At 37.0% G+C, this 24,740-nt stretch overlaps 1 protein-coding gene across 1 annotated transcript; it reads right to left on the reverse strand.

Moving 5' to 3' along the window:
- Window positions 1–6,538: 6,538 nt before the first annotated feature.
- On the reverse strand, window positions 6,539–16,513 carry spmip7 (sperm microtubule inner protein 7). The gene is made up of 9 exons (XM_039672470.2): window positions 15,949–16,513; window positions 15,759–15,817; window positions 13,263–13,339; window positions 12,265–12,403; window positions 12,122–12,189; window positions 11,899–11,940; window positions 11,646–11,753; window positions 11,458–11,562; window positions 6,539–8,387 (listed from the first exon to the last, which is right to left on the reverse strand). The coding sequence occupies exons 1-9, from the start codon at window positions 16,478–16,480 to the stop codon at window positions 8,267–8,269; spliced, it is 1,251 nt and encodes a 416-aa protein (XP_039528404.2). The 5' UTR covers window positions 16,481–16,513; the 3' UTR covers window positions 6,539–8,266.
- Between the last annotated feature and the right edge of the window lie 8,227 nt (window positions 16,514–24,740).

Consider the following 24,740-nt stretch of genomic DNA (forward strand, 5'->3'; position numbering starts at 1 on the left):
TGATCTCGTGTCACCTGTTTTAGTGATGTCGGAAGTGTACTTTTCTTTAATGAGATGTGAATTATGTCTGTTTAAAAGAGAAGGAAAAGTGCGCTGCTTGGCCTTTCATTAATTAGCCTAATTGCTTTAGGGAGAGGGCTGGAGCCCACTAGAGGGCCTCATCAAATTTACAAGGGGCCCCTAAAATATTTTAAAAATGATTTAAGAAACAACTTACTAACAAGAGTGCTATAAATACGAGCATTAAATATGAACGCAGCTTGTGTCTGTGGCCCAATCTAAGCCATGGTGAGGACATTTATGGCCATGGTCGATGGTTTTCTTTCCAACTCCAGGAAAACTTCTGCTCCGCACCACACAGACTCTGGTCTGAAATGATGAATGGATAAGGTGAATGATACAAACAATAAAAAAGTCCCAGAACTGTTATACTAAAAATAAGCACTCTTCAAATGCCACTTGACCAATCAGATTGAGAACCAGAACTAGCTGCTTATTCTTTTGTTATCATTACTGCATGTTAAATATTTGCGTTAAGAGCCATAAATTGGATTAAAATGGGTAACACTTTAGTTTAGGGTCCAATTCTCACTAATAACTGGTTGCTTATTAGCATGCATATTAGATTGGCTGTTTATTAGTACTTATAAAGCACATATTAATGTCTTGTTCCTTAATCCAATACCTAAACTTAACAACTATTTACTGACTAATAAAAAGCAGTAATTGGGAATGTATTGAGGCAAAAGTCGTAGTTAATAGTTAGTCAATAGTGAGAATTGGACCCTAAAATAAAGTGTGAACAAAACATTCATTCATCATTCAACATTCGTCATCCAAGGGGTATGGTTCATATTTTCTATGGGGGATTAGAGGGTGGAGATAAAGGGTGAGAACTAGTTCCAATGTAAACTCTGCATCCACATGCATCCAATTCAGGCTAAATATTACTTTTCAAAACTAAACTCTTATAAGAAAAGTTTCTGTATAGATTCTCACTTACGTAATTATCCCAAAAGGTTCAATATAAGGAGACATGTCTTAAAAGATTACATAACACTTTTAATGTTTTTCTAGGTACGAGCTGTTTAATTCATACAATTTAATACTGTAAAATAAATTCATTCAAATTAAATCTACAACATGATCCCATGATGAGAACCCCTAAAAGCACCCGACAGAACCCTTTTTTATTTATTTATTAATAAATCATTTCTTTATACATTTAAATATTTCTATTTCTTCTATAAGTGTGTGAAACTGTCAAATCACTCTTGACTGATTTGTATCTTCTGGGATTTCAATTAAATTTTAGAAAACACTTATAAATGGATGTTGCTTGATATGAAAGCTGCACATCCTGTCAGTTTAGATACGTATAAAGGCTGAAGGGGACTTCACGTTCAGAGACACAGCAGTATTCTCCAGACCAGTGCCTGGTTTCACAGACAAGGCTTAAGCTAGTCCCAGGCTAAAATGCATTGAGCTGTTTTAACTGAAAGCAACTTGCACTGACATATGTCAGTGCCATGGTTTTGTCTCAAGATGCACACCAGTGATTTTGTCTAAGACGCATAAAAAAAATCAACTGAAATGGAGGCCTAATCCTGGCTTAATCTAAACCCTGTCTGTGAAACCGGGCCCAAGTCTATTCTTTTAGTGCATTGAGTTACTTTTTTGCACATAGTATTTTTTTTTTTAATTTTTCAGTAAAAACTGACCTGTTCAATATTACTTTATTCAAATATATAATCAGAATGGATGTGCTAACAATACTGCTACCAATCATCCAAAGAGATATAATATTTGCATTAATATTTATAGAAATAGTCAATAAATAATGAGTTAGAAAGCCATTTTGGCTTAAACAAATAGGGTGATTTAATTCCCATGTTTTATCATTATGAAGTTTCCGGTACATTGCCTCATGGCTGTGGTATTGGCGTTATAAATTAGGGTTTTTTTTCCCCAGTGATCCAAAAGTTTGACCGTTCCAGGTAGCCATATCTCAGGAGCTGCTGGTGCTGAGTCATGTTGAGTCAGGAGGCCACTCTTATCTCCAGTCTCCAGGAGGACTTTTTCAGGCTGTTGGGTGTGGGGTGAAACGGGAACCCTGGATTATGGTGGCTTTTTTCTTTTTCTTCTTCAGGACAACCTGTTGTTTAAGTTAGTGAACCTCTGGAGAGCCAGAAAGTTTTCTTCTTCTGATATTATAATAAATGGAGTAAAAACTGTCTGTGACATTACAAAGGGACAGTCTAATCTCCAGAGGTGACGTTGAGGGAATGCTTTTGGTGTAGGGTGACTCAGCAAACTGTGTTCTTACTCCAGAGCCGGAGAAGAGGTTTGCAGAGCCATAGAGGTGCAACAGTGACTCGACCAGTTGAACAATACAAGGATAGACATGAAACTGCTCTTTTAATTCTTTCAAATAAGTAATATACATTTGCATAAATTATTATTGAACTGACCAAAGTTTTTAAAGGGAGAACATTAAAAATATAAAAACATTTTATCATTAGATGCTACATTTTGATGCTCAGTCCACTATTGTTTCATATATTGTTCTATAATCCGTAGAGTACTATCACAATATTATAAAGGTTTCAAAGATTTTATAAAGATTTTTAAGCATAAGTTGACATACTTGCAAAGTTAAATATATTCAGTAGAATGTCTGTTGGGGAGCATCAAAATAAAGTGCTATCAGATATTAAGCAGACAGTCTATTAATACTTTAATGAGAGTTAGCTGACATGTAGCTGCAAAGTTACTTATAGTCAGTATTATAATGTCTAAAGTTGACTCGAAATAGTGGTACCTTAAATTTCATGTAAAATTATATAAAGAATAAGCATATTCTTATAAATAAATGTATATATATATATATATATATATATATATATACATACACACACACTATAATAGTAACAATAGTAACACTACAATAGTATTGCCATAGAATAAAAAGTATTTTGGAAAGTTTTTATTATTATTTATTAAATAAATAATAGCCTAATGTCAATTCAAATATATAGCTTTTTTCACAATATATTGTTTCAAAGCAGCTTTACAGAAAATCACAATGTTAATCTTCTTAATATATATTAATATTTACGCCTTATGTAATCTACCATTTAGCAAAGCTGGGTAATAAGTTTAATTTTGTGACGATATAAACAATTTAAGTATATTGAGATTTGCTATAAATTGCTTTATACGTGTACTCTATGCAACTTTGGTAGATACATTTTGGGACAAATCTACATTATACACAGTAGTATATCACTTTTGTAATATATATATATATATATATATATATATATATATATCAAAGTTGTTGATAAAACTATTGGAATACAAACCTTCTACTTTTCTTAGATTATTGCTTTAATTACATTTCTACATTACAAATAAGTATTTTCCAGTGTGTATGTGGATAAAGTTGGATATAATATACTGTAGATCCTACTTTGTATATTGAGCTGTGTGATAATAGTTTACATTTTCTGAAGATTAAAAAAAGCACTTGCTATGCACTATGTTTATGAATTTTATACGTTATTTTGTCATCCAGCATCAGAGTCTGATTTGGCCACGTAAAGAAAGCTGCGACAGTTGAGTGCATGAAGTGTCCAACAATCCACACTTTGTTTTTCCGGTTAATTAAGCGCATCAACCAGGTATTTAAAGTGCACTGTGTCTATTTGGAGTTTTCAGTGTGAAAACTACTCGCATTATTTATACTACAACACAGCATAGAGTAGTGCATATGCAAATTAGGACACACCTCTTGTTTTCTCAAATGATTTTAAATTGCAGGCGTGCATTTTGGGGAGTAAATAACAAGTGAAAGTATACAGGAAAATATAAAAGTACAACATTTGAGAAAATGTCTCGTAATACAATTGGTTTCTATGTCAGCATTATAATAAAATTGCTAAAAAAAGACAATAATGAATGGTATTTTTTTAAATAAATGCTAAAATGTTAATTTCTTCATGTACTAATACATTAATATTAAATAAAGCTGTATAAATTAACCTTAGTTTTGTATTATCTACAAATATGAATTAACAATGAGCAATAGTATAATTTAAAGTTATCTTGGATTAATAAAAGCTGTAAAAAAATAGTAGTTTAGATACCTAATGCAGAAATTCCTAGCACTTATCTCTTTATTCTTCACTTATCTCTAGAGTAAATTCTTGGAATTAAAAGGATGAATAGTTTCTCCACCTTGGAGAAACAAGAGCTATTAAACATATAATCTTAATCTTATCCAGTAACAAATTTAAACCAACGAGGAATGAACAGAGACATCCTCTTATTGCTTTCATGGATCTTGGAGCAGCTTTCACACCCCCTAATTTATAGCTTTAACAACATGTAATCCATAATTGGTTTAACTACCTAAATAAGTCAGAGATGTTCGAGATTGGTAATCACTTTAATAGTCTGCTGTATTTAAATTCTTAATCTGGGGCTGAAAAATCTCACTTTCTTTGGGAATGTATTATGCAGGGGATGTCAGAGTAAATTAAATTCCCCTCTGCACACTAAAGCATCAATTTCCTTATGGTAATTATCTGCGGGTATGGATGTGTCACTGGAGGGAGTCAGGCATGCTTGACATTTAGCCTCTTTATGTGGAAATGATACAAAAAAAAAGCTAAGCGGCGGGAGGGAAATTAATCTCTCGGCCGAGCGAGTATGGTGAAGACCCTAAAGGACTGTCGCTGAATCAGTCATTATGTTTGTGACCCCATCTTGAAAATTGAGCCAATGATACGATGTAGACAAGAAAAAGACTAAGCACTAGGAACTGAAAAGAGTGGAGAAAAGTATCATCCTCTAAATTTGGGGAGCAAAATAGATGCTAATACTTAGAATGGACAGAGGTTAAATGTCAGTCATTGCTAAAAATCTAGTGATTTGGGGATCTCTCAAGTTACCTGAAAAAAGCAGCTGCTGATGTAGCTTTAGTATCTTGGGTTACTGAATTCTGAATCCAGTTATTACAAAACATGAGCATACTGGAGACTCATTAAAAAAAAAACATGCCTCTACATTTCTGCAAAACTCTGAAAACACACAATTCATTGACAACAAAACAATACTATGTTATGACCTCAACATATTTTTTCTGTAGCGCATAATTTGTAAACTATTACATTTTGAAATTTGCATCACATAATCAGCTCCATCTGTATGGATTTTCTGATGTAGTAAACTTGCTCAATAGCTTATCTGGTACAACATTGGACTTAAAGGACCCGACGACACTCAATAAAAAAACTCAAAGATTTGTAGATACAAGCAAAAATGGTATGGTTGCTTATCTCACGCTTGCTAACACTTTCGTTTAGATTTAGGGTAGAGTTTAGTTTAGAGGGTGCGTTATTTTCAAACGTGGTAGCCTCTCACCAGACATTTCATTTCCGAACTGATGCAATAAATACAAAAATCTATTTAATAAAACATGGCTACATTCACATTCATCACATTCGTTTAGGAGAAAACTGAACATGCTTACCACCCACTGGACATTTTACTTTGAAAGAAGCAATACAATTTCATAAAGCAGAAATGTTGCCTCAGGCACATATTTTTAAAGAGCCTAAAACCAAAAAGAGTTAAGCTATGTAAGCTATATAAGTCAGCAGAAATTCATAATTAAACCATTCATTTTTATTTATTTTTTTAAATGCACCTTTCTTGACTTAATTTTACTTAGATCATTAGTGGTACTCATCTTGCTGGATCTGTCTGATGCTTTTGACAGAGTTAACCACAAGATCCCCCTGTCAACCTTCATGACACTGGGCATCTCAGGAATCTCATAGGTCCAACAATCAGGGTGTCTTGGAGGGGTGAAGTGTTTAAGTTACAAGATCTAGGTCTTGGGGTGCCCCAGGGCTCAGTGCTTGGACCACTTCCCTTCTCCATCACTAGGATCTGTCATTCAGAAACATTACTTTTCCTATCACTGATAGGCTGATGACACATTCCAGGCGGATGATCAGGCAGTAGCTACAGGCCCTTCCGCATGCAACTCTTTGTCCAAGCTCGTGTTTTATCCAGACTGGAAAATAGTAATGCTATCTTGACATGTACTATCAAACCTAATGCATCTAAATTGTTACTTTGACCTATTTAGGTAGTTAAAAAATGGATTGCATGTTGGAAGAGATGTTTGAGATTGGTAATCACATTAAAGGGATAGTTCACTCACATACACACACACACACACACACACACACACACACACACACAAAAAGTCATCATTTACTCACTCTCAAGTTGTTCCAAACCCGTATGATTTTTTTTTCTTCTGCTAAACACAAAAGAAGATATTTTGAAGAATATGGGTAAACAAACAGTTGACCCCATTGACTTCCATAGTATGGAAAAAATACTATCAATTTGTATTTATTTCTATAGCACATGAAAAAAAAAAAAACAACAACAACAACAAAAAAAACAAGTGCTTAGGAAGTGCTATTGAAGTCAATAGGGTCCCATCAACTTTTTGGTTAGAAAGGAAAGAAAGAAATTCATGCAGGTTTGGAACAACTTGAGGGTGAGAATTTTTTTTTTTTTTTTTTGGATGAACTATCCCTTTAATAGCATTTATAGCTTAATAAAGTTTGTTTGTTAAACTGCTTCTATAGAGTGCCGAAGTTATGAGCATCCCAATAGAGCATCTTTGGGATGTGGTGGAACTTGTTATGAAATTATGAAACATAATGAAAGGATTAAAATTAAAATGGCAATGTGTAAATGCTGGGCTCATATACAATTGATCAATAACTTTTGATTAACAACCTGTCTGGATCTGATCAATTACAGAATAGAACAGTCCAAGTGAGGTCACATTTATCATTATTCAGCGGGTTTTGTGGGTGAAATTCAACCATTTCATTCAATATGAATTCACACATTCTGGTATTTTGCGAGAGGGTAAAAGATTTTGCAACCGGTTCAAATTGCAACTGTGCTGACCAACAGAAAAGGTTGTTATGCTGCTTGAGCTTTTGTGCTTCATACTACTGCCAATGACAATGGACTTTTCCTCCCCCTGCAATTTCAATAATGTGACAGCACCTTTATAATTCTGAGACATTATTTGTAGATGTAGATCTCTATATCAAAAGATAACTAAATCTCAGAAACATAAGAGACCTTTTCAACAACTTACATCTATCGTGCTGAGTCTGTCTCATCTCTGAAAGGTCTTTACTTTGTCTAGCTCTAGCGGGCTCATAGCGATGGGCTGAAGGTCACCTAAGAGAAAACGCTTCAGACCCTGAAACAAAAGACAAGTCCGATCCCTTTCATTGGCCCCAAGATGGACGTTAGTTATCTGTTAACCACATCTCCATCTCTGGAAATACCGCACAGAGGGTTTTATTCCCACCATGGCTCAGCTGTCAAACTAACTGAAAACAGAAAGTTTTCCCACTGCCAAAAAACAGATATGATGTTCATCAAATTGCAAAGCATTAGTTACAATGACATCTAGCAATTTCCTCAACTCTGTGTACAGACTTTTATAAATGAATTTGTTTGGTTTTTAGCACCGATTCTTACTAGTTGGTGTTTTCAACTGGTGGATTCAACTGCTTCCAGAGCGGACTGTTTTCAACATAGAAGTGCAAAGACGACAAAAGGGGAAACAGGAAACCAGCATGTTCCTATTTCCTGTTAGCAGGTGAAGCTGCACTAGTATTCTTTCTTTTATTCTCCAAACCACAGTTCTTGGGGTGCAAAACTAGAGCATTTCAGAAATGCATGTCTTTTGTTTTCTTTTAAGATCAGATCAGGCAAAGTTTTATTTGCAATGCCATTGCTGCGTAACCGCAAAGTTGCTCTTTCCACGAGCAGTTTGTAAGTGCTTTTTGAATGTACCAAGGCAATAAGAGCATGCAGACGAGGATCTGTGAGAAAATGATGCGCTCATTTATCCGCATGGACACACATATAGTCAAATACGTAAGCCCACACACACTCACACCGAATACCGAATGTTTAAGACAATGCCACATCCTCCACATTTTCAGAAGCACTCATCTAAATCAAGGGAAATTATGCTAATAAAACATCTCATTATTCAGAGCTCAGAGAATCAGTCATTGACATAGCATCATTATAGATCTATTCACAAACACAGATTGGATTTCATGAAAAGGGAGGCTCTCATTTCCCACTCTTCTTCATCATTTATTCTTCCCTTTAAGGAACATGTCGTACTTTTAGAGTTATTTCACGGAAAGTACCGGGCTTTGGGATGAAAGTAAGGGTTTCCCGGTGGGACAGTGGTGATCATTCCTGATAGAGGGGCCTTGCGTCCGTAGTGTGGGGAGCTCCAGGTGCCAGGACGGCTTCTAGAAAGGGAACACTTGGTGAAACTGGGAATGTTCACTTTAAAGGAATACTCTGTGGTCAAAACATGTTAAGTTCAATCAACAGCACTTGTGGCATAATCTTGATGAAATTTGAATCTGTAAATGTTAAAATAGTCCGTGATAGTCATATACACTGTAAAAAAAAAATATTTTCATGATTTGTAATCACAACATTTTTATTTTTATGTGGTTCAGATAGCATAATATTTTAAGTTTCTGATGAGTAAATCGATCTCCTTCATTGTATTAACTAAATTTTTTCATTTCAATGAACTTAAAATTTTAAGGCAACCAGGTTACTTATTTTTTTAAGTTAAACTAACAATATTTTTTTTACAGTGTAGAACAATGTGCATGTTACCATGCTGGTTTTAGAGTGAAAATGTAGCTGTAACAAGAACAACTTGACAGCTCAAATAATACAGAAATTTGAATAATTTTAAATCATTAAATCATCTTTTAAATCATTTCCATTGTAAATTCATCACTAACCTCGATTTTCTTTTTTTTTCTTTTTTTACAAAGGTTAAACTGAAATGACCTTTTTGTGGTAATCGACATGCCACAAATATTGCTGAGCAGGCTTAACGTGTTGAATCTAAAATTGTAGATGGTAGTTAAAGACACTAAATTATTAAACTCATTAATTCATTCGTAGTTATTATAATTGAATTGATACGTTTTATTATAAATAATTTGTTGTCTCACAGCAACATATTTATTCATTAATAATTTATCACACCACAGGACTATTTCATGTGATCTAATGAACGAAAGAAAGGTTAAACAGTGTGTACATTTTTAAAGTACAGGTGACCTATACACTTTCCTTTATACATTTTTCACCTAAAATCTCGATGTTGATGGAAAAAGACATCTTATGTGTCAACTACAGTATTTATATACTAATGCTTTGAAAAAGGAAGTATGAAGTTATTTGCTTGTGTCCGATTTTCCAGAAAGCAAACTTAAGCTGCGGACGAATTAAAACAGTTTGGAGACATTTGAATTATCACCAAATGCGGAGTAGGAGAGAGTTAGAGGAAGTTGTAAAGGTGCTGACTTTCTGCTGTAAGGAAAATAGATGGGAGGTCTGTTTTATCGGCAAAGGAAACAGATTTCAGAGCACCGGTGACTCCAGGAAAATGGATCTGGGTTGAGTAAAAACCACGATTACCACCGGCAACGAGAGCAGCTCAGCTTTGGATAGGGCCATCTGGAGAGGTCTGCTCCAAAAAGACGGTAAACCAGCTCTTCTGGGGCCCAGCTAGGAAACACGTTTTCAACAAAAAAACACCCGGTCCTTGGGTGAGGAGTTTGGTTTTCCTCCAGTGCTTCTCTCAAACACCACCTCCTCCTTCTTCCTCTTTGCTCGAGCTGCAGATGCCTCATTCCTACTCATTCTGAAAGCTGAGGACGTTTTACGTTGCAGACAGAGGGTGGAAGAGCGCTGCCGGGCTGGGGTTGTTCCTGGTATGTGTCTGTCTGATTTGACTTTTCACAAACCCACAGAAAATAACAATGACTCTAGGATATATCACACAGTATATTCTTCCACGTCTCTTTACTCATCTTGTCTGTTTTATAATATAGAGCTGAGCTATGTTCAGCTTGACACGTCATGTTTGGGGTCTTCTAAATGATGCTTCACACACCTCCAGCCGTAGCCACATGCTGCAGAGCGTTGAAGAGCATAAAACTGGGGCAGACAGAGCACAGCCACAAACAGAAGGGGAACATGCGGGAGATTGAAAAATAAGTTTGACAGGACTCATACTCAGGCGGAAACAGAGATCAGAAGATAAATGACTGCAATGGTTTGTGGGAAACGCCTCTTCAGAGTGATCCTGTGATGTGCTTGTACTGTTACAGGGCATGTTTACTACCGCACTATTAGAATGTGCAATGTCACACTCACACACAAGGCTTGATTTATTAGCATTCACCTTTAGATCATAACTTGACCACTTTTACATTTCAAGCAAATGCAAATTTGCAAATACATTTACTTAGTGTTCTGATTTGTATTAGAGTATTCAATTCATTATATTTGTATCGGTTTATAAAATTATAAATTATGAACTAATTTCAGGGAATTTGAGTGTGTTTGTGGTTTTGACCACAAAAGTTGACTTCCAAAAGAACGTTGTGAATACAAAGCACTGCTGCCACCTACTGAGATAAAAGTGAGGTGCTTTGTTGGTGATATTAATAAAAATGTCTGTATTGCATTTCTCTGTGTTTAAACGTCTTGAAGGTTGAATCTCATGAAAATGATGGATCTCAGATTTTTTTGCATAAAGAAATTGATTAGGTATGCTCTTTTCCTCTTTTTAGGACATTTTAGATTGTAAGATTGTGATAACCTGATTATATATATATATATATATATATATATATATATATATATATATATATATCATTTTTTATATATATATATATATATATTTTTTTTTTTACAGTGAAATTAAATTGAATTAAATGCTGCCTTAAATTTATACACTGTAAAAAAATATTTTCATGATTTGTAATCACAACATTTTTTTTCGTCAAATCAACTTAAACAATTTATTTAGTTAACATTTATTTTAGTTTTACATATTATTTTGAGTTTCTGATGATTAAATCAATCTCCTTCATTGTATTAACTCACTTTTTCCATTTCAATGAACTTAAAATTAAGGCACCCTGGTTACTTAATTTAAGTTAAACCAACTATTTTTTTTACTGTGTATTGTATTTCAGTTAATTTCAAGCATCAATATATATATATATGGTTTTATTGAAGTTTTGGTTTCAGTTTATTATAAAAATTCTGATGCAAAGTAACTTGTCTGTTAGATAAATACTCTAAAACAACTTTTTTTAATAATTTGAGGGAATGATTATTTGTCAAGACAATAACGTAGTCACAAAGCGGGTTGCGGGATGATGGAGTTGATCCCAAAGTCTCGGGCCATAGTCAGGTAAACATCCTGGACAGGCGATCAGTCCATCGCAGACAAAGCAAACTATCTTATTCTTAACCTGAGCTGTTGTGATGACTTACCCTGCTGTCTGTGGTGGGGTATACGGTAAAGAAGGCAGACTGTCAGCTGAGGTCTGTGGTCTGTCAAACTTGGCTTTTCCAGTGTAACCAGGTATAGCAGTTTGGCTACAGAGAAAACAAAACATCTTCCTTATAAAGAGCTCTGTAGAATAGTTAACATATGATGTATACACAAATCAGACTAATACTAGCTGGCAGGGGTGTGAGGAGGCACTGTGGTCCGCAGAACAGTCAGAGGGACAAAGTCTTCTTCTGGGACGTCCACACTGTCCATGTTCTCAGAGCCTACCGTACCACTGTACAGTACAGAGAGATCTCTCAAAGGCTTAATAAATGTACTAAAATAAATAACTAAACAGCAATACACTGACAGGTATGCTATGCAAACATTTGTGTATAGAAATGATTACAACTTTACTAAAGATCTCTGCATCTGCTTACCAATATAAAGGCACATGGGCTGATTTTGGAAATGGACTGGTGCTGTAAATTGAAAACAATTGTCAGAAACAACTCCGCTCAGAAACAGTATTAAAAATGCAAGGTCATGGGTTTGATTCCCAGCAAAAGCAAGAACTAATAATAGTGAACCTTGAAAACAGCGTAATTTGCTTCGGATAAAAGTGTCTGCCTAATGCATTACACAGGTATTTAAAACACTTACAAGCTGATGGGTTTCCTTGTGTTTAATGTGGCACGCAACTGATGTTTGTTCCAACGGGATCCAATAGCCTGAAAGTAAAGAAATGTCTCTGAATGTCTCAGATGTTCAGCAGAATAACCTCACTTCCAGTGTAGTAGACTCACCTGCCACGGCTCAGGTCTGCTGTGGTATCGCTTCAGTGCGAATCGTTGACTCGTGGGGTCAGCCATTTTTTCCAGTGTAGTTGTGGGTGGTTTGTGGCGAGGAGGTAACTTTGAGTCCCAGTCTACATTCTCATAACCTCTATGACAGAGCATATCCACACAGTCACATGCATAAGGCACTAAGCTGGCATATTAGCATCTACAATATTCTTTTTTTCTCCTCATGGCTGTTTGAAGTCACCATGAAATCAAATATTGTGGTATAGTTATTAAAAAAGGATTTATTAGTACATTATTATTTTAATTCATGTGGTCTCGTAATCTTTCATCAAAAAAACTTCCCCTCCCCCTTGCAATGACTACTCTTCTCTGATGATGTGTTTACCGGTACGAGGGCGGGGCAACCTGTCACTCACATGACATCCCAGCAATAGCAAACCACAACCATCAATCAATCCTCGATGGACAAAAAAGTCCTGCCCTACGTTTTTTCCAAAACAGTCTCATGAAGATGCGTATCTATACCACGAGTGTCATTTCTCGTGGCATTTATACGCCAAAAGTGTTTTTCCGTGTATATGGTACGCACTAAAAAACCCTGGGTTAGGTTTAGGGGGGAGGGGGGTGGGGAGTTTGTGCGTATTATACGCAAAAAAGTGCGTATCATATGTACGCGAAAATCGCGTGCCATATACACGCAAAAACTGTTTTTGGCGTATAAATGCCACGAGAAATGACATTCGTGCCATAGATACGAACTTTCATGAGATCGGGCTGGTTTTTTCTTGTTCAAGAAGCATGGTCACAATAGGGGAGAACCAGTTGGAAAAATTGACAAATGTATACTTTGAATGCACTGTAAGTTTGGATAAAAGTGCCTGTGTAAACAGACAAATGGTAGGCTGCAGAAAACACCAATTGGTCAAGTAGAGAGTCTTGGAAGATAAATGGTTGTAGTTCTGCTGTTAAGGGAGCTTTTAGAGCAAACATATTCAGACCTTTGGGCTGCAGAAGTGTAGATGTATCGTCGAGCTGCCGTTGCTCTGCTATCAAAAAGAAGAGATGGTCCTGGACCCTAGGAAGGGATAGTGAAAATACAATGGCATATTATTAGCAAATGTCCTATATGGTCTGATAGTGTGACATAATAGGGCAAATATAACATACAAATTATGTTTAAAAATTAATTCTTTCTTCCATGGAACAGAATAATGTAAAATTTGAAGAATAATTTTAGCTCTTTTGTGTGTAATGACATGGAGCACGGCTTAGGCTATGTTTTTAAAAAAAGATGCAAAAGCAGGGCGTTATAAAAGTAGTTTAAACTCGTTGCATGCAACAGTTAGGTTAACAGCAATAATAAGAAATGTCTGTCGTAAAAACATCTATTCAGCTGATGGACACCGTGCTGCGTTGTCATGGGAACATTCCAGGTGTTTTGCTGATAATGGGCTTTATGCACAGCTGCACTACTTCCTGAACTTCAGCCAGCTCCTTGTTTCCTGTCTGCCATTATTGGGCAAAATTGATTAATTCAGTTGTGTCTGATTATTGTTGCCATGACTACTGAGGTCAAGCACACCTGAATTAATCAATGTGTCCAATAATGGCAGACAGGAAACAAGGAGCTGGCTGAAATTCAGGAAGTAATGAAGCTGTGCATAAAGCCAATTTGCTCATAAACAAGTATAAATATGATCTGCCACAAGATGGCGCTGTTTTCGACTTTCTTGATGCTTCGAATCTTTTCCCAATACATTCAGGGGAAAGCCTCAGTGATTCACGAGGCTTCATTTGCCCATCCCTACTTTGAAGGGAGTAGGGCACAGGGATGCATTGCTCACGAGCCGCAAGGTCCCAGCAGGGTTCGTCACTTGTTGGGTCCTATTTATTTATTTATTCATTTTTGCACAATTACCTTCATTGTGTTTGGTCATACTGGTGGTGAGTTAGAGGAAGATCAGACTGCATTAATTGACCAATTTTTATGCAGAAAACCAAATAATACCAAAGGGTTCATAAACTTCTAAATAGGACTAGGCCTATATTGCTTATGAACAAAGACGCAATGCTGAAGCACAAATGTAATGCATTATGCACGTCTTCATGGGAGACATTCTGAAAAGTTGATTGTTGAGTGCTGCTCATGCTGTATGGTTACAATCCAATATGTTTACCTGACGGCCGGAAGTAGTTATACCCTTTTTGTAGAACCCGGAAGAATGCAGCGCATAACCCCGTACTTTTTTTTTTTTTTTTTTTTTTTTTATTAAACGTAAAAAGCATTACAATCAAAGAAGCAAAAAATTAAGAAAAAAATAATAAAAAATGTCAAAAAATAATCCACAGTACAGTTAAAGTAAAAAAGAAAAAAAAGAAAATAAATAAATAAATAATAAAAAAATAAAAACATTTAATCACATAAACACATTAAAAGTAGAACAAATAACCACAGTTTTAACAGCTTTTTGTTTTGCATAGAAGAGATAGTAGAAATATACTGTTCCATTTCAGCTTTTAGCACAGAAAAAAGAGGCTTTTTATTACTGAATTTATTACTGAATTTTACATAACCCCGTACTCAGTTGGGTCATTTGGTTAAGTCAACGAACAAAATGAACGAATTGACTCGGAAAAAGATTCGTTCATTTTGATGAACGAGTTCGAACAGGAAAGTCACGAACGCACAGAACAGAGCCAAGCGACCATTTGAACTTATAAAACGTAAACTTTTTTTTTTTTTTAAAGGAGCGATCGTTTCGCTTGATAAGACCCTTATTCATCGTCTGGAATCGTTTAAAGCCCTTTGAACAGTTTGCACCGAGAGTGTATTTTGGACCTTGAACCGTTTGGTTCTCAGTAAAGTCCATTGAGAAAAAGGCTGGATTTTTTTCATCAAAAACCTTAATTTCTTTTCGACTGAAGAAAGAAAGACATGGACATCTTGGTTGAAATGGGGGTGAGTAAATTATCAGCAAAAGTTTTTTTTTTAAATGAACTAGGCTACTCCTTTAAACTTAGTCCGAGATACAAGTTAAACGTACCAAGCACAATGTTCTCTCACCATTCCTGATTTGACCGCGTTCAGAAACAGCGTGGTCTTGTGGTCTTGCGGCTTTCAGAGCAGAAACAAAAGTCGTTGCTTTCCGAGTGTTTATCGTCGTCTTTTTTGATACGTTCATGGTGCTTTTGTGTCATTTTTGAAGATTGAAAGCTTAGTCCCCATTAATTGTAACAACTGCATGTAAAAGAGTATGGCAGTACAATTATTCAAAATATCTATTTTTTATGCTCCAAGGGAGACAGAAAGTTACATTTAATGTAATACGGGTTGGGAGCAACATAACAAAATGTTAATTTTTGGGTGAACTATTTCCTTAAGGCACATTTCACTTGAATTGTTAATGTTCAGTGCTGTAAAAGTGATAAAGCTTCAAACAAACAGCATAGAGTAATATTACAGTAGCAGGGATGAATAATTGAGCATGACTGACTGCATTTATTTCATGGCTGTCCTGAGAGGGGTGTTCAGTACTCTGTGCAGTTGTCCAACCTGATGACAAAGCAGACAGAATAGCTACATTAATAAATATGTAAGAATCTGAAACTGTTAAATTGCTTTTTGTTACACTGCTGAAGTCATTCCAAACACGCAGGCCTGTAACAAAAAAAGTGTTGCATTACCTCCAATCTTTGCCTTTAATGTTGCCTCTGGTTTCACCCTGGAGTTCCACCTCTTGTGCTCAGACTTGTCATATATCAGAGCTGAAGGTCTGATTGGAGGAGTCTGAGGCCTGTCTCGTGCTCCTGCCGGAACCCACAGATCAGACGGGGTGTAAACAGTTTCGATGAATGGGGTTCTGCTCTTTGCTTCCAGGCGCACCTGTGCCCCTGCACTCAGTTGACCGGAGCATGGATCTATTAGAGTCAGATAGTCACGCAGTGGCACCAGAGAAGAGTTTTCATCTGGTGTCTGGGCTCCAGGATTAAATTTGGAGAACGCACGTCTGTCTGTCTCGACCATGCTCTCAAAGTCATACCTTCCCTCTGGACCCTTCTCACAGGGCAGATTCATACTCCTGCACCGCCACCTGCTCACTGCATCTGAACTCTCGCAAGGTGTCTTGAGAAGTATCACACGATAAGGGTCTCGTTCCACCTCCATTAATGATTTATAAAAGCAAACCATTAACCAATAAATTGAATATATTTCCATAAACGCAGCATCTCTCTTCTAGATGTGGTGGGATTATGCAGATGGAAGCCGCAGTGCAATCATCAGCGTTTGCTGTTGCCAGGAGACTGTCATTAGTTTGTCATTAGATTGCCTCCTGTGTCACTGCAGTCAGCGGGAGGTCAAATTACTGGCATGTGTCTGTAAACTGACACGCTGGGACTCAATAGACTCACAATGAAGCTAAAGCTCATTATTGAAGAATTACAGTCATCTATTTTGGACAGGTACATTTGCCTTAGAATGATGATTAATGGTTTAAGTAGTGATGATAATGTATGAATGCAAAATAACCGTAATAACATTCAGTGGTCACTAGATGGAGACCTAGATCAGACAATTTGGGCTATGATGCCGTCTCACATGATGATGGTGGTATTAGTTCTGATATTAGGCCAAATATATTTATCACACCCTAACCATAACCAAACCTCTTACAGACACCTTTTATCAGCTGCACACGTATTTAATATATGTGCAGCTATCTTCTATGTTGTAAGAACCACAGTGTCCCCTCAGTTGTACAGTTTTCAGGCTGTAGTATAATCATAGGAATAATTGGTCCCCACAAGGATAGAAAAAAAGAGCACAAGCACAAATATTCCTTAGTGCATAGTTGTTTTTTCTGCATGTTCATTGAAGCAAAATGTATCTCATATAGTCTGCCTCAGTGGTCAAAGATTAGTAGATGGTTGGCTTGATATAAATGGTCAAATGAAATATTCTTCTTTATACTGGTTTAGAAAAACAGCTCTGTCATTAATATGGCTGTGTGTGCTTGGGCTCATGATGAGAATGCCCTTGCATATCTGGGTGTCACAACGTGGCACTGATGACGGTGATAAGCACTGATAGCCGATGTTAATCTCGGGCCTTCATTAACATAAACACCAAACAAGCATTCAGGAAGCTGTATATGCTGGAAACGGCAGGTTAAAAATAGTCCAATTAGAATAATTTCACAATGGTGCCCACCCCTGCCCTCCTGTTTAATTTTGTCAGAAGATAAAAGTTAAGAGAATAAAAAAGTTAAGAGAATCTTAAGAGAATAACACCCAAAGTCAGCACTGTTTTCAGTGGGGAGGGGGGGGGGGGGATCAAATTCAGACTTTCCCTTTAATAATTTATACCCTTCTATAGTGCTTGCTTTGTTTCAAAAGAAAAAATAAGGGATACTGTATCTCAGGCTTTATGTTCTTTACTGCTGAAAACAGACTGTAGGTCTGCTCGACTCAGTGCAAAAGCTTCAATGCTGAAAATTAATGATTATCCTATACATTCTTTATTTTTATTTATTTTTTATAAAAGTATTTGGGCTGTGCAAAGATTAATTGCGATTAATCGCATCCAAAATAAAAGTTTGTGTTTATATAATACACTCACCTAAAGGATTATTAGGAACACCAGTTCAATTTCTCATTAATGCAGTTATCTAATCAACCAATCACATGGCAGTTGCTTCAATGCATTTATGGGTGTGGTCCTGGTCAAGACAATCTCCTGAACTCCAAACTGAATGTCAGAATGGGAAAGAAAGGTGATTTAAGCAATTTTGAGCATGGCATGGTTGTTGGTGCCAGACGGGCCGGTCTGAGTATTTCACAATCTGCTCAGTTACTGGGATTTTCATGAACAACCATTTCTAGGATTTACTAAGAATGGTGTGAAAATGGAAAAACATCCAGTACGCAGCAGTCCTGTGGGCAAAAATGCCTTGTTGATGCTAGAGGTCAGAGGAGAATGGGCCGACTGATTCAAGCTGATCGAAGAGCAACTTTGACTGAAATAACCACTCGTTACAACCGAGGTATGCAGCAAAGCATTTGTGAAGCCACAACACGCACAACCTTGAGGCGGATGGGCTACGACAGCAGAAGACCCCACCGGGTACCACTCATTTCCACTACAAATAGGAAAAAGAGGCTAAAATTTGCAAGTTGAAGACTGGAAGTATGTTGCCTGGTCTGATGAGTCTCGATTTGTGTTGAGACATTCAGATAGTAGAGTCAGAATTTGGCGTAAATAGAACGAGAAGATTGATCCATCATGCCTTGTTACTACTGTGCAGGCTGGTGGTGGTGGTGTAATGGTTTGGGGGATGTTTTCTTGGCACACTTTTGGCCACTTAGTGGCAATTGGGCATCGTTTAAATGCCACGGTCTACCTGAGTATTGTTTCAGACCATGTCCATCCCTTTATGGCCACCATGCACCCAACCCTCTGATGACTACTCCCAGCTGGATAATGCACCACGTCACAAAGCTCGAATCATTTCTAGAACATGACATAAAGTTCACTGTCCTAAAATGGCCCCCACAGTCACCAGATCTCAACCCAATAGAGCATCTTTGGTATGTGGTGGAACGGGAGCTTCATGCCCTGGATGTGCGTCCCACAAATCTTCATCAACTGCAAGATGCTATTCTATCAATATGGGCCAACATTTCTAAAGAAAGCTTTCAGCACCTTGAATTAATGCCACAGGCAGTTCTGAAGGCGAAAGGGGGTCAAACACCGTATTAGTATGGTGTTCATAATAATCTTTTAGGTGAGTGTATACTGTGTATAATTATTTTGTATATAAATGCATGCATGTATATATTTAAGAATTATTTGCATGTAAATACTGTATATATATTAGTAATGCATGATCTATATTACATATAAATATAAATATTTAATATATGAAATAACACACTTTCTTAAATATATACATGCATGTATGTGTATTTATATATACAAAATAATTATACACAGCACACACACATATTTAAAGTAAATTTACATAATATATAATATACAAATATATTATGTAAGCACCAACTTTTATTTTGGATGTGAAAAGCACAAAAAAAGACTTTTTTTAAAAAGCATAGCTGTTTTTATGACTTTCACTGGCCCACATTTGAAATTCTCCTATAAGAAAATCACATGTGGCACGATCAAACTATTACCAGCTAACTATAGTGACCAGTAAAGCTAGGAACTCATGCTCAGCGTTGTGAATATATGCAACAAAGATGGTGCTCATTAAGATGTGAAAACAGATCAAAAGTTTTCTAAGGTTTAATTCGATTAATTGAGGCCATTTGACAGTCATTTAACAGTCATTTATGTTATTTATGCTTTCATTTGCATTTTCATTCAGTATGCTCCGCCAACTGCAGTGGTGTTTGCAGAGACGTAAACAAATTCCTCTGTAAACAATTAAGAATTAATGCTTCACTCCAGGCCTAGAAATACCATAGAGGGCTGCTCACTTCTATAAAATATTGTACTCCTGAAAGAACCCTATCCAAAATACGACCTGCGAATTGTGTTGTTTTCGTCTTCCCGGGTCTGTGTTCACACTAATTGGCCATATTATCCCTGACAAAAACAGTGTGATGACATTTTTGCAACACAATTGGTAAAAGGCTCCTCAGGCATTTAGGCGAAACCACTGTTACATGATCTGTAAGAGCGGCACCCCGGGCAAAACAAGAGTTAACCAGGAATCTGCAATATTATGCTGAAAACATGCGACATGCTTTGTGTTAACGTCAGCGAGGCTATTGCTTTTCCTAATTAATGCTCAATCCTTAATTTATTTGTTCTCTCTTTCGCTTGAGGTTCATTCGGTGGGGGAAATCTTAATGAATTAGAACGTCTTTGGTGCTTGGAGATGAAAGTATTTTTGGCAGGGATATGGGTATTTTTAGTCCAAGAAATAATTTTCTTCTTCAGAGAGAGAGAGAGAGAGAGAGAGAGAGAGAGAGAGAGAGAGAGAGAGAGATAAAGACAGAGTGAGAGTGCCATGTTGCTGAAATCTAGTTATTAGTCTGCTTGTCTGCTCCCTCCTTCCCACTGCAGGCCCTGACATTATTTAAATAGCCGCACACCCATCCCATGGTGCCCAGCCGTGCACCAGAGCGGCTAATTTGGTTAAGCCACATTCTTCTAGAAAAAGAAATGCAGTATATTTAAGAATATGACATGGAAGAAAGTGATGGAAAGAGAGCAGTGTGAGCAGCTGCTGTGGAGTTTGTTAGTCAAGCCTACAATGTATAAACCTGGGTTATGTTTTAAAAAAAATATATATGTATATAATTGCTTTTAGAGCTTTCAAGTCACATCCATCACTCTTGGTGCAGTCCTTCAGTCTGTTTTAGCCCAATTTGCTTCATTCTATTGTTCTCTATGATACTTTATTCTGATTTGTCAATTATGCCACTGAGCAGTCAAATATTTCCAACGCATTCTCATCCTAGGGTGTCATCTAACTGTCACTTTTGACCATGCGTCTAAATCCGACGTACATGGCAACCTTTACGGTTCGTGTCCACTACAGCGACAAAACTCCGCTCGATGCCACTGGCAACGCTATAACGTCTCTGCTTTCGGGTGTGTCTGTTGGGGTGTGTTTCATCTGTTTTTTTCAACATATCCACAAGTTTCCTACGCCCCATAAGGCCTTGCGTCAAAAGTGGGCGCGACTTCCGGTTGGAAGTAAACAAAGCGCGATTTGACATGCTTGACACTCGTTCATTCAACAGTTGACAGTCATTCAAGTTATAGCGATCCAAACTAGCTAACGATGTGGGAACACAACCTCAACGAAATTAAAAAGGGTGAAATAACAGTACCTTTACCCTCCGCAGTAGTTGATTGGGAGTATTATAATAACATTATTAATAATCAATACTCATCAAGGCATGGTGACAGACAGTTGTGTGAGCTGACAAACAATTAAAATAAAAAATACACACTTAGTCATTGTGCTTTGGAGTTTGTTCAAAATTATAAATGAATGTGCTACTTGAATACATTAACTGGCACATTTGGTATTCTGTCAACACAGGCTTTGATCCTGAGTTTAGGTGTAACATCAGTAGAAAACAGCCAAACACATGCTGATAGAGTTTATAGAACATTAAGAATTTAAACAAATGTACACAGGAAGATTCGTCGTCTTTTGGGAGGTGATGGAAACTACAGTCGTTGGCAGGATCAGAGACGGGCTCTGGCAGAATCACTGTGATTTCGTTTTCAGCTTATGTTCAAAACAATCCCGTTTAAGCCACTAAATTAGTTTAGTCCGGTTATACATACAACCGCGAGCAGCACATGTTGTCCCTGAGCTCCGTAACGACATCTCTCATAAAGATTTGCGTCTTTAAATAGTAAAATAATTCTCCGAAAAACAGCTAGCCTCTTCGCTAACTAACACACAAAATACCATTGGAATGCTACTTCCGCCGCGTCACCGGAAGTTTCACCCACTTTATTTTTTACAGGAGCGCCCCTCGGAAACTTGTGGATACACACAGTATAATCCTCAGAGATGCACCTGATTACATTCGGAAATAGACAAGCTATGTTTACATAAATGCCCCAAGCAGATATCCCGTCAATTTTATAAACTTTTATAAACCCAGCCAGTATAATCACATTGAACACATCCAAAATGAATTATTTAACATAATATCTAACATCTAATTTCTAAACAAAATTATTTACGCACTAAATCCAGCATAAACTCCGGCACTTTTAAAAATCTCGAAACAGACGTCACATCCCAAACCGCGCATCAATTGGCCGCCGACCTCATTTTTCGCTTGATATTTGCATAAAGTCGAGAACTGCCTAACTTTTTGACGCTCTCAACGCTTTCACCGGTCCGCTCTCAATCCCAAAATGCACTACGCAAGCATGAAGCTCGACTTCCATAGGGATGAATTGAAAACGCTTGCTCCGTGCCAGTGGACACATGCGCCGTTAGCGTCAGTTAGATGATGCTCATCCTAGGGCGTCATCTAACTGACGCTTTTGACCATAGGTCTAAATCCGACGCACATGGCAACCTTTAGCGTCAGTTAGAATAGATGACGCGGGTAGGTTTAGGTCTGGGGTAGGTTTAGGGTTAGACCACTAGGAGGCGTGTCTCATATTGACACTAAAGTGTGCCATGTGCGTTGGATGTTGACGTCAGTTAGATGACGCCTTGGGATGAGAACGGGCTGATTTTTCAGTAGGACTGCTTTTAAAATACTTGGTACACCATGTAACTTTTCTTTTTTTGTTCAAAATTAAAATGAGTCAATACATCATCAATCCTTCTTCCAGAACATGGTTTGTCTTTCTCTGATTCAATATGGTAAGCCTATTATAAGTGTTTATATTGTAAATCTGTCAGGTTGGTCTTTGGAGGATTTTGCTTAAATGCGTGTCTCTTCATATCCATAAATAGAGAAACGTTGATCCGGCTACTTCGGCGTGTAGAGATGTGAGTGGTATAAGTTAGTAGGTCCCCGGACCTACGGGGAATCGCCTGTATAAAAATGAATGTTGAAAAGAGGAGAATCTGTTGGCAAAAAGAGAATGCGACAGAGCTTGTTATAAAACTAGAAAGAACATTGGCTTGGCTTTTTAGAGATGGCTAGAACTGAGGGATTTAAAATGTGTTTTTATTGCTCAACAGTTGAGTAAGGAATTTTATTGAGCAGATACATTGTGATATATATGTATATTGCCATATGCACTCCAACAGAGACTTGTGTAAAACATTTTATATTGTGAAGGGTCATTACATTTGGTGTTGTTGCACTGTGCTGGAATTTATTTTTAAGGAAGCACCGTCTATAAATGGTTATAGCAACAGTAACGTATTAAGCTAGTCATTCATGTCTTTTATATCACTTTCCAAATCTGTTTTTCTGTAAGTTCTGACATCATTTACTCACCCTCATGTTGTTCCAAACCAATATGATTTTCTGTCTTCTGTGGAACATAAAAGAAGACATTTTAAAGAACAAAATTGGACCTTGACTTTCATTGTATGAATTTCATTGTTGGGTCCAGGATGGATGTAGACCTTCAATGGCGCCTGGGACTGTGAAAAGAAAGTGTTAGACTGTGAGTGCAAGTGTGACAAAGAAAAATAGAAAAAGATGGAGGGAGAGACAGCAATGAATGCTCAGATGATGCTTGTTCATTACCTCTCTAATGAGATAACCTCATTAAAACATTACCAACCAAACCATAACCTTTAAAAATCTTGTTTAAATATGGATACAACAACAATTATGTATTTATTTGTGAACAAACTGTGCATAGAATAAACTCCTGACAACTGGTCTTCCATCAGCAACAACCGGAGAACAACCGGTTGGATGTACATTATCCCGCATATTACACGGCTACTTGCCACATAAGTAAATCTTTAGAGGCGAAATATTGCTTTGAGTTGAAATATTTCATTAAGTCTTTAAACGCAAAGCTTCCGTGGAGAGAGCAATTGCTAGCGCAGCAAATTCAAACTAGATGGACTTATACATTATATTTTACTCTGGTAAGCGTATCCAAAGCAGAATGGTGGCAGAGTCATTAGACAGCAACATGCACAGTGGATTATGGGTATTGAAGTTTTCCTACCTATTTGCCAGACATTTTCTCTAGTCAGGTAGCACTGATTTCATTTTTTCCCAGATTTATTGAAAGCCCATTTTACCAGTGGTGAGGTGCGCATAATTTGAAAGAATTTTAAGGCATAAAGGGATACTCCACTTTTTTTGGAAATAGGCTCATTTTACCTCTCCCCCAGAGTTAAACAGTTGAGTTTTACCGTTTTCGAATCCATTCAGACGATTTTCTGATATTTAGAACTTAGAAGAATATCAGTAAACAAACAGTTTCTGGTCTCATTGACTTCCATAGTATATTATTTTCCTACTATGGAAGTCAATGAGACCAGAAACTGTCTGTTTACTGATATTCTTCTAAATATCAGAAAATCGGCTGAATTGTTTTGAAAATGGTAAAACCCAGCTATTTAACTCTGAGGGAGAGGTAAAATGAAGAAACTCCAAAAAAAAAAAGTGGAGTATCCCTTTAAGACTGACTTACTGCCGACCTGGAAGTTTGCTGAAGCCCCTGGGCCCCGCCCCCTGATTAAGAACCATTGCCCTAAAAGATGAATGCCTGACTGAACCCTTTAAGGTTCTATGTGATGTTTTATTCTAAGAGTGATAATACTTGTTATGCTCCATGATTCTCAGTTTTATGTCTTAAAGCGATAGTTCACACAAAAATGAAAATTCGGTCATTATTTACCCACAAGTTGTTTCAAACTTAAGCTCATTGTTACTATGATACTACAAATATCTGCATGGTGATTCTACAAAAACTCACCTTTTGTGTTCCACTGAAAAAAGAATTATTCATTTTCTGAATAATTCTTTTTTGACCACACTATCCCTTTAAT

The sequence above is a fragment of the Pimephales promelas genome, chromosome 11 (assembly GCF_988280905.1).
Source record: "Pimephales promelas chromosome 11, fPimPro1.hap1.1, whole genome shotgun sequence".
Classification (NCBI taxonomy): domain Eukaryota; kingdom Metazoa; phylum Chordata; class Actinopteri; order Cypriniformes; family Leuciscidae; genus Pimephales; species Pimephales promelas.

Excerpts from the sequence above, each read along its gene's own strand:
- spmip7 (XM_039672470.2), bottom strand. The coding sequence starts at position 16,480 with ATGGAAATATATTCAATTTATTGGTTAATGGTTTGCTTTTATAAATCA. Across the intron at positions 15,818-15,948 it reads ATTAAAGGCAAAGATTGGAG|GTTGGACAACTGCACAGAGT; the intron begins GTAATGCAACAC and ends CTTTGTCATCAG. Across the intron at positions 11,941-12,121 it reads ACAAGGAAACCCATCAGCTT|CACCAGTCCATTTCCAAAAT; the intron begins GTAAGTGTTTTA and ends TTCAATTTACAG.